Genomic DNA, 11,300 nt, shown 5'->3' on the forward strand with positions numbered 1-11,300 from the left:
CTCTCCCCACCTCATTACTCCCCCCCTTCTCTCTCCCCCCCTTCTCTCTCCCCACCTCATTACCCCCCCCCCCCTTCTCTCTCCCCACCTCATTACTCCCCCCCCTTCTCTCTCCCCCCCTTCTCTCTCCCCACCTCATTACCCCCCCCCCCTTCTCTCTCCCCACCTCATTACCCCCCCCCCTTCTCTCTCCCCACCTCATTACCCCCCCCTTCTCTCTCCCACCTCATTACCCCCCCCCTTCTCTCTCCCCACCTCATTACTCCCCCCCCTTCTCTCTCCCCACCTCATTACCCCCCCTTCTCTCTCCCCACCTCATTACTCCCCCCCCTTCTCTCTCCCCACCTCATTACTCCCCCCCTTCTCTCTCCCCACCTCATTACTACTCCCCCCCTCTCTCTCCCCACCTCATTACTCCCCCCCCCTTCTCCTCTCCCCACCTCATTACCCCCCCCCCCCTTCTCTCTCCCCACCTCATTACCCCCCCTTCTCTCTCCCCACCTCATTACCCCCCCCTTCTCTCTCCCCACCTCATTACTCCCCCCCTTCTCTCTCCCCACCTCATTACTCCCCCCCCTTCTCTCTCCCCACCTCATTACTCCCCCCCCTTCTCTCTCCCCACCTCATTACTCCCCCCCTTCTCTCTCCCCACCTCATTACTCCCCCCCTTCTCTCTCCCCACCTCATTACTCCCCCCCTTCTCTCTCCCCACCTCATTACTCCCCCCCTTCTCTCTCCCCACCTCATTACTCCCCCCCTTCTCTCTCCCCACCTCATTACTCCCCCCCTTCTCTCTCCCCACCCTCATTACTCCCCCCCCCTCTCTCTCCCCACCTCATTACTCCCCCCCCTTCTCTCTCCCCACCTCATTACTCCCCCCCCTTCTCTCTCCCCACCTCATTACCCCCCTTCTCTCTCCCCACCTCATTACCCCCCCTTCTCTCTCCCCACCTCATTACTCCCCCCCTTCTCTCTCCCCCACCTCATTACTCTCCCACCTCATTACTCCCCCCCCTTCTCTCTCCCCACCTCATTACTCTCCCCACCTCATTACTCCCCCCCCTTCTCTCTCCCCACCTCATTACTCTCCCCACCTCATTACTCCCCCCCTTCTCTCTCCCCACCTCATTACTCCCCCCCCTTCTCTCTCCCCACCTCATTACTCTCCCCACCTCATTACTCCCCCCCTTCCTCTCTCCCCACCTCATTACTCTCCCCACCTCATTACTCCCCCCCCTTCTCTCTCCCCACCTTCAGACTCCTACCCCCCTTCTCTCTCCCCACCTCATTACTTCCCCCCCCTTCTCTCTCCCACCTCATTACTCCCCCCCCTCTCTCTCCCCCACCTACATTACTACTCCCCCCCCTTCTCTCTCCCCACCTCATTACCCCCCCCCTTCTCTCTCCCCACCTCATTACTCCCCTTCAATTCCCCCCCCCCTTCTCTCTCCCCACCTCATTACTCCCCCCCCCCCTTCTCTCTCCCCACCTCATTACTTCCCCCCCCTTCTCTCTCCCCACCTCATTACTCCCCCCCCTTCTCTCTCCCCACCTCATTACTCCCCCCCCCCTTCTCTCTCCCCACCTCATTACCTCCCCCCCCCCCTTCTCTCTCCCCACCTCATTACTCCCCCCCCCCTTCTCTCTCCCCACCTCATTACTCCCCCCCCCTCTCTTCCCCCCCCCCTCATTACCCCCCCCTTCTCATTACTCCCCCCCCTTCTCTCTCCCCACCTCTGTCTGCCTCCTCTCATTCCCCAATCTCTCTCCAACTCCAGGTGCCAGCCTCAGTCAGACAGTACACGGTGGCCCCGGTGGACTGCGCGGGCATTCTGCTGGTGATTGAGGGCGAGGCCACCGGCACCTCCGCCGCTGCCCTCTCTGACATCACCCTGAGCCGGGGCACCGTCCTCTTCATCTCAGCCAATGAGAGCGTCTCCCTTCACGTCACCTCCCCCTCCGGAATGACCATGTACCGGGCCTGCAGTCTCCTGTAGCCCCAGGCCTCCTGATAATGTTTCCTACCAACGTCAACCCAACCTGTGGTCCTGTGTGTCATTCGTCATACCAGGGTGTCCCCTGACTTAAGGCCAGTAGTGATAGGCTACTAACAGTTTTAACCCCTTAACTGTAGGTTATGTGCAGTTCCATTCATTTTTCTCAGACAATCGCCCTGACAGGTACATGCACAGGTAGTGTGTACTTGCTGTGGTCCTTTTTTATTCGGCCCATGTTTCTGTGACAGTTTATACAGTATCGAGGCAGTGATTATGGAGTTTTCATTGGTACAGTATGCCTCAGCTCACATCTCGCTGTAAGTGTCACATACTCTGTCATTGCTGATGATTTTAATTGAGCATGTTGTAATTAATTACCTCATAAGCAAGAATTGTTTTTTTTTCAGTGGGGGAAATCTTCTGTTCAATATTAGTGCTGTTAAGACGATGCTTCGTAACAAAAACATAGTATTTTTTTTAATATATCAGCTGTATTGGGAACATTTGGCATTTACAGTATGCTGAGATTCCTGTGCATGTTTGCGGAACAAAGGCACCTGCCATTCACACATGCATACATAGCTGCCTGCTGCATACATAGTGTACATACAAATAGAGCATATAGTAAGAATGCATAGCTACTGTAAGAATGCATAGCTACTGTAAGAATGCATAGCTACTGTATGGGGAGACCTTTTTCAGCTGGACCGCCAACATTGAAGTTGATTCAGTTGACAAATGTTTGCACTAGGGCCGCGGCATTTAGTGAACCAAAATGTATGCCGTAAGGCTGAAGCAGCATGTGACCATGCAATTCAACTCACGCATCCAACAGAAGAAATGCATTCAGTAGTAGTCTGGACTGAAGGTGAGCTGTAGTGTGTCAATGGTAACACCTCACACAGTATTACAGGATCCAAAGTTGGTGATTTGAGATGGACTGCATTGCAGTTGGTGGCTGTAGACTGCTGAATCATCTTGCATCCTAAATGACTACTGATTATAATTTGTATATCAGACAGTCTGTCGTCGCAGACTGCAATGTAGTCTCCCAAACACGCAAAATAGCTTTCCCCAAAGGTCAAAAAAGTGACATTTTGTATGCTATAGTTTGTTGTTCCAAGACTGTTGATCATTTTGAATGAAGCTCTGTTGGGTCAGGCATGTCTGCTGGTTGGTGTTCATTAGAGCACATTGTAGCAAAACGAAAAATGAGTTTCTTTATTGGAGAAGTACTGATCGTACCTCTCCGTTTCTGTTTTCTTCCGTTTTTGTGCTTAATGAACACGATCCTGGTGCTTTCAATTGAACAGCGACGATCCACTTAAGCTTTGTGAATGAACTGGTTTTGTCCAGGATATTGTCATTTACATGGGAACTGTTTGCCCTACAATAGTTAAAAAAAATATATATATATATATATATACACACACACATACTACTGTAGGTTTGATTGCAAACAAGTCTGAAGACTAAGATTTATGGGTTAAAAGTATAACGGTTTTACTTTAACATTATGCAAATGTTTCTTTCAATAGAAGCTGGAATGAGAGCATGGTTTTGCATTTGACCATACTACAGTAGCATGGATCTCTACAGAGAGTGTCTGTATGTAAACCTAAATAAAGATTCTCTACTAGTGCGTGGAGTGCTTTCCTTGGGATTGAATACCCAGAGTGAAGAGATGTGCTCAGTATTTATTTCACCTTTGTTTAACCAGGTAGGCTAGTTGAGAACAAGTTCTCATTTGCAACTGCGACCTGGTCAAGATAAAGCAAAGCAGTTTGACACACATGACAGTTACACATGGAATAAACAAACATACAATCAATAATACAGTAGGAAAATCTATATACAGCATGTGCAAATGAGGTGGGATAAGAGAGGTATGGCAATAAATAGGCCATGGTGGCAAAGTAATTACAATATAGCAAATAAAACACTTGAATGGTAGGATGGGCAGAGGATGAATGTGCAAGTTGAGATACTGGGGTGCAAAGGAGCAAGATAAATAAATACATTATGGGGATGAGGTATATTGGATGGGCTATTTACCGATGAGCTATGTACAGGTGCAGTGAGCTGCTCTGACAGCTGGTGCTTAAAGCTAGTGAGGGAGGTAAAAGTCTCCAGCTTCAGAGATTTTTGCAGTTCGTGGAGAGGTGGCAAAGGAAGAATTGGCTTTGGGGGTGGCCGGTGAGATATACCTGCTGGAGAGCGTGCTACGGGTGGGTGCTGCTATGGTGACCAGTGAGCTGAGATAAGGCGGAGCTTTACCTAGCAGAGACTTGTAGATGACCTGGAGCCAGTGGGTTTGGCGACGAGTATGAAGCGAGGGCCCACCAACGAGAGCATACAGGTCGCAGTGGTGGGTAGCATATGGGGCTTTGGTGACAAAACGGATGGCACTGTAATAGACTGCATCCAATTTGCTGAGTAGAGTGTTGGAGGCTATTTTGTAAATGACATCGCCGAAGTCAAGGATTGGTAGAATAGTACGTTTTACGGGGATATGTTTGGCAACATGAGTGAAGGATGCTTTGTTGCGAAATAGGAAGCCTATTCTAGATTTAATTTTGGATTGTTCAATGTGAGTCTGGAAGGAGAGATTACAGTCTAACCAGACACCTAGGTATTTGTAGTTGTCCACATATTCTAAGTAAGAACCGTCCAGAGTAGCAGAGTAGTGATGCCGGTCGGGCAGCGATCGGTTGAAGAGCATGCATTTAGTTTTACTTGCATTTTAGAGCAGTTGGAGGCCACGGAAGGAGAGTTGTATGGTATTGAAGCTCATCTGGAGGTTTGTTAACACAATGCCCAAAGAAAGGCCAGAAGTATACATAATGGTGTCGTCTGCATAGAGGTGGATCAGAGAATCACCAGCAGCGAGAGCGACATCATTGATGTATACAGAGCAGAGAGTCGGCCCGAGAATTGAACCCTGTGGCACCCCTATAGAGACTGCCAGAGGTCCGGACAACAGGCCCTCCGATTTGACATACTGAACTCTAATCGGAGAAGTAGTTGGTGAACCAAGCGAGGCAATCATTTGAGAAACCAAGGCTGTTGCGTCTGCCAATAACAATGTTGTGATTGACAGAGTCGAAACCCTTAGCCAGGTCGATGAAATCGGCTGCACAGTAATGTATCTTATCGATGGCGGTTATCATATCGTTTAGGACCTTGAGCATGGCTGAGGTGCACCCATGACCAGCTCTGAAACCATATTGCATAGCGGGGAATATACGGTGAGATTCGAAATGGTCGGTAATCTGTTTGTTAACTTGGCTTTCAAAGACCTTAGAAAGGCCGGGTAGAAAAGATATAGGTCTGTAGCAGATTGGGTCTAGAGTGTCTCCCCCTTTGAAGAGGGGGATGACCTCGGCAGCTTTCCAATCTATGGGAATCTCAGACGATACGAAAGAGAGATTGAACAGGCTAGTGATAGGGGTTGCAACAATTTCGGCAGATCATTTTAGAAAGAGAGGGTCCAGATTGTCTTGCCTGGCTGATTTGTAGGGGTCCAGATTTTGCAGCTCTAGTAATCCTAGTCGCAGGGCCAGCTCAAGGCAAAATATGTTTGTGGCTCTCCTGACACTGGAAAGTTAGGCCTAATTTCATGCAATTCTACACATTGTGCCATACGGCTGAGATAATTTCATAAATGTCATGCAATTCTACTAGGGATTTAACGATTCACCAATATGCATCGGTCCGGTCCTCGGTTCAAATGTTTAAGATATGTGATTCACTAGGCAGAACCCAAACCGATCCAAATGTAGCATGCATCGGTTCAAAAATGTTTTCTAACGTTACAAATCGTCAGTTCACTAAAATGTTTTGCTGAATTTACTTTATTTCTAACTTCCGAAAACCTAGTACTTTGTGTCAACTGCGTCCACTCCTTCAGTGTCAAACTAAGCATGTGATTATGTTGACAGTCGCTAGGCAGGTTACTATTGACCCAGATTAATTTGACAAAAGCAACGTCGCAAAAAAAATGGATACATGTCTGATGGAAACGGAAGAGATAGGAGACATTTTCTAAAGAGCAACAACATTTGTATCCGTTCGACGGGTGGATTTGTCTATTACCAACCTTTATTGCGACAAAGATGAAAATGGTGTTTTTCAAATAAATTATGATTGCCGAATAATTTGGAAGGTACGCAGGGCACGCGATGTCATCACATAACTATAAATCGCCACTTTTATTTCTAAATGCCTACTGCTTTTTTAAAATAAGGGGTAGATCAGCTTTAATATTGCAGACCGATTGTGGCTTCCATTAATGTAATTGTCGGCATCATTTGTAATCCCCATATATATATATATATATATATATAAAATGTACCAGTCAAAAGTTTGGACACCTACTCATTCAAGTGTTTCTCTTAATTTTCACAGTTTTCTATATTGTAGAATAATAGTGAAGACATCTAAACTATGAAATAACACATGGAATCATGTAGTAACCAAAAAAGTGTTTAATCAAAATGTAATTGAGATTCTTCAAAGTAGCCACCGTTTGCCTTGACAGCTTTGTACACTCTTGGCATTCTCTCAACCAGCTTCACCTGGAATGCTTTTAGATATACAGGGTAAAATTGATAATTTCATAACAGCAATGACTTTCGATTTGCCTGGAAACCTGAATTTGAATTGCATTGAATCAGGAAAGTTTCCTCCCATGACCTCTACAAGTAAGAATGTTGAATAAAAGTATATTTCAACATACTTTACCAGTTGTCCATATGGTTGGTCCTTTTGGCAGTAGGAATGTGAGACAATATATCCACAGGACAGAATAATTACAAACTGTTCAAAGCGCAGGGAATGCATTCAGATTTCTATCACCTGAAGCATGTGCAGAAACATGTAAACACTGGAACGGTCTCGGCAACTATGCATGCGTCTCATGCATGTACACTGAACAAAAATATAAATGCAACATATAAAGTGTTGATCCAATGTTTCATGAACTGCAATAAAAGATCGCAGAAATATTCATTTTTCACAAAAAGCTTATTTCTCTCAAATGTTGTCAACAAACTTGTTTACATTCCTGTTAATGAGCATTTTCCCTTTGCCAAGATAATCCATCCACCTTACAGGTGTGGCATATCAAGAAGTTTATTAAACAGCATGATCCTTACACAGGTGCACCTTGTGCTGGAGACAATAAAAGACCACTATAAAATGTGCAGTTTTGTCACACAGCACAATGCCACAGATGTCAAGTTGAGGGAGTGCACAATTGGCATGCTGACTGCAGAAATTTGCACCAGAGCTGTGGGCAGAGAATTGAATGTTCATGTCTTCACCATAAGCCACCTCCAACATAGTTTTTAGAGAATTTGGCAGTACGGCCAAACGGGCTCACAACCGCAGAACACACCAGCCCAGGAGCTCCACATTCGACATCTTCACCTGCAGAATCATCTCAGACCAGCCACCCGGACGACTGATAAAAACGGAGGAATATTTACATTTGAAGTCAGAAGTACACATACACTTCGGTTAGAGTCATTACAACTCGTTTTTCAACCACTCCACAAATTTCTTGTTAACAAACTATAGTTTTGGCAAGTCGGTTAGATAATCTACTTTGTGCAGTTCACATACACTAAGTTGACTGTGCCTTTAAACAGCTTGGAAAATTCCAGAAAATTATGTCATGGCTTTAGAAGCTTCTGATAGGCTAATTGACAACATTTGAGTCAATTGGAGGTGTACCTGTGGATGTATTTCAAGGCCTACCTTCAAACTCAGTACCTCTTTGCTTGACATCATAGGAAAATCAAAAGAAATTAGCCAAGACCCCAGAAAAAAACATTGCAGACCTCCACAAGTCTGGTTCATCCTTGGGAGCAATTTCCAAACGCCTGAAGGTACCACGTTCATCTGTACAATCAATAGCACGCAAGTATAAACACCATGGGACCATGCAGCCGCCATGCCGCTCAGGAAGGAGACACGTTCTGTCTCCGAGAGATGAACGTATTTTGGCGCGAAAAGTGCAAATCAATCCCAGAACAGCAGCAAAGAACCTTGTGAAGATGCTGGAGGAAACAGGTACAAAAGTATCTATATCCACAGTACAACGAGTCCTATATTGACATAACCTGAAAGGCCGCTCAGCAAGGAAGAAGCCGCTGCTCCAAAACCGCCATAAAAGCCAGACTACGGTTTGCAACTGCACATGGGGACAAAGATCGTACTTTTTGGAGAAATGTTCTCTGGTCTGATGAAACAAAAATAGAACTGTTTTTCCATAAAGACCATCGTTATGTTTGGAGGAAAATGGGGAAGGCTTGCAAGCTCGAAGAACACCATCCCAACCGTGAAGCACGGGGGTGGCAGCATCATGTTGTGGGGGTGCTTTGCTGCAGGAGGGACTGGTGCACTTCACAAAATAGATGGCTTCATGAGGGAGGAAAATTATATGCATATATTGAAGCAACATCTCAAGACATCAGTCAGGAAGTTAAAGCTTGGTCGCAAATGGGTCTTCCAAATGGACAATGACCCCAAGCATACTTCCAAAGTTGTGGCAAAATGGCTTAAGGACAACAAAGTCAAGGTATTAAAGTGGCCATCACAAAGCCCTGACCTCAATCCTATAGAAAATTTGTGGGCAGAACTGAAAAAGCGTGTGCGAGCAAGGAGGCCTACAAACCTGACTCAGTTACACCAGCTCTGTCAGGAGGAATGGGCCACAATTCACCCAACTTATTGTGGAAAGCTTGTGGAAGGCTACCTGAAACGTTTGACCCAAGTTAAACATTTTAAAGGCAATGCCACCAAATACTAATTGAGTTTACGTTAACTTCTGACCCACTGGGAATGTGATGAAAGAAATAAAAGCTGAAATAAATCATGCTCTACGATTATTCTGACATTTCACATTCTTAAAATAAAGTGGTGATCCTAACTGACCTAGAACAGGGAATTTTTACTAGGATTAAATGTCAGGAATTGTGAAAAACTGAGTTTAAATGTATTTGGCTAAGGTGTATGTAAACTTCCGACCTCAACTGTATTTGCAGTAAGCTCCAGGTATATGTTCTAATTCTTCAGACATTCCAGGAACCTGCGACCAAAAACAAGCTACATATGGGCAGTACCAGAACAAGTGATCTAATGATTCTGTCTCTGCGAAGAGAATGTGACATTTATTTTACAGTACAAGGGGTGGGTCATGTGAAAATATTTTTTACTTTGGGAGAGGGGTGTTCCATTTTTTATGACCTCTCGAGATGGTCTCGGTTCGGGTTCGCTTTGAGGGGTCTGAGTTTCTTTGGAGTGTTCACATTGCACTAAAAATGTTAACAAAAATGGTCTGAAACTGTGAAAACCCCCTAAAACACAGCTGGCTACCACTACCCCATTCATAGACGCTAGCTACCTTTAGTGTATTTTGATGAAGTTATCTTTTTTTTTTAAGTTATCTTCTTGCGGATGGACTTTTGTTAAGACGTTCAATCTGAACGTGAACATGCATCACTTGCGGTTTGGCTTTGGAAACATAAAGGAACGTATCATTCATATCAGCAAGAATATTTTTTCTAAAAACAGAAGGTTAAGTTACTACACACCTTTATGAGTTTAGTGAATCCGCCAGATCAGAGGCATTAGGGATGACCAGGGATGCTCTCTTGATAAGTGTGTGAATTAGACCATTTTGCTGTCTTGCTAAGCATTCAAAATGTAATGAGTACTTCTGGGTGCCAGGTTAAATGTATGGAGTAAAAAGTATATCATTTTCTTTAGGAATGTAGTGAAGTAAAAGTTGTCAAAAATATAAATATTAAAGTAAAGTACAAATACCCCCAAAAACTACTTAAGTAGTAGTATGAAGTATTTTTACTTAATTACTTTACACCACCGCCCACACGGTCATTTCTCCACATCACAGTGCGTTTAAAGAAGACAGACGGAAGACAGAGGCGACCAACTGTGCTAATTAGCTATCTAGCATGCTCCAAACACTTGTGTGTAATGGAAGAATGCCGCCAGACACGTGTCTGAAAACTATCTGTCTGCTGCAACTGTGATGAAGCCGGTTTGCATTTCTGAAATTATTTTGATGTGATATTAAAGTAAAGGGCTTTTTGTTTCTAGAACTGTAACGCAATTGAGAATAGATTCACTTTTAGATGGAGTATTTGGCAGTCTACCTCTTAAAATAACATATAAGGTCCTTGGATTTTAAGGAGTAAAGTTATACTGACCTACACGTCTTAAGAGTACATTATTGGACTAGACTACCACATGATTATTGTCTGCTAAAATTGTACATTACATTTTCTTGTTTTTTTATACTGTGGACATGATCATCCACAAACCTGCTGAAACAAAATCAAACAACACTTTAGTTGTAAATTAAAAGTGCTATATTCACTGTACAGGCCAGGGCACACAGATATGCTGCAAATTCAAAGGACTTCCTCATTTCTTTTTCTAGGTTAAAAAAGCTACAAGTAACTGTGGAAATGCAGTGTGAAAACACACAAGAAAACAGCACGACCTGCGTGTGTAATAAAAAAAAAACTATATTGTACATATGGGTTCCCTCGATCAGAAAGCCGTTCTAGTCAATGGGTTAGAAGCATATTGCAGGGAGGAAGGTGTGATGACGCACCACTGCCTGACTGGGACTCAACGTTTGGTTGAGCTCCTGCAGGGCCTTGACATCCTCCAACACATTATGAGCCTCAAACGTCTTACTGAGAAACACCCCCCACAATGTTTTGCTTCAGAAGTAGCTACAATTCATATAGGCTATATCTCAATCGATTTAAAAACAACTTTCTTTTCTGGTGCCGAGGTGCTCCTATACACTTTTTTTTTTGTTACCAATGATTTGTTTTAATTAGAGCCCTTCCCCCACCAGACAGAGTACCTAGCCAGTCTATGAGCAAACAGCTCCTTACTAATCGAGAACATATCTAGGAAACCAGACACTTCTTCCTTGAACCAATGCCTCAGGGAGCATTCCCCTAGAGCCCTGGCCAGCACGTTGCAGTCAAAGCACCTGCACCATCCCTCCAGTGAAGCATAGTGGTGGCAACATCATGCTGTGGGGATGTTTTTCAGCAGCAGGGACTGGGAGACTAGTCAGGATTGAGGGAAAGATTAATGGAGCAAAGAACAGAGAGATCCTTGATGAAAACCTGCTCCAGAGCACTCAGGACCTGACTGGGGTGAAGGTTCACCTTCCAACAGGACAACGACCCTAAGCACACAAGCCAAGACAACGCAAGAGTGGCTTCGGGACAAGTCTCTGAATGTCCTTGAGTA

At 44.8% G+C, this 11,300-nt stretch overlaps 1 protein-coding gene across 1 annotated transcript in view; it reads left to right on the forward strand.

Annotated features, from left to right (window-relative positions):
* The window catches only part of LOC115197118 (mannose-6-phosphate isomerase), a 13,729-nt gene extending 10,090 nt beyond the window's left edge, over positions 1–3,639 (forward strand). Inside the window, exon 8 of the mRNA XM_029758339.1 lies at positions 1,779–3,639. Within this exon, the coding sequence (XP_029614199.1) occupies positions 1,779–1,997 (219 nt within the window). The 3' untranslated portion in view covers positions 1,998–3,639. The remainder of the gene's footprint in view (positions 1–1,778) is intronic.
* Positions 3,640–11,300: the final 7,661 nt, after the last annotated feature.

Source organism: Salmo trutta, chromosome 7 (assembly GCF_901001165.1).
Source record: "Salmo trutta chromosome 7, fSalTru1.1, whole genome shotgun sequence".
NCBI classification, from domain to species: domain Eukaryota; kingdom Metazoa; phylum Chordata; class Actinopteri; order Salmoniformes; family Salmonidae; genus Salmo; species Salmo trutta.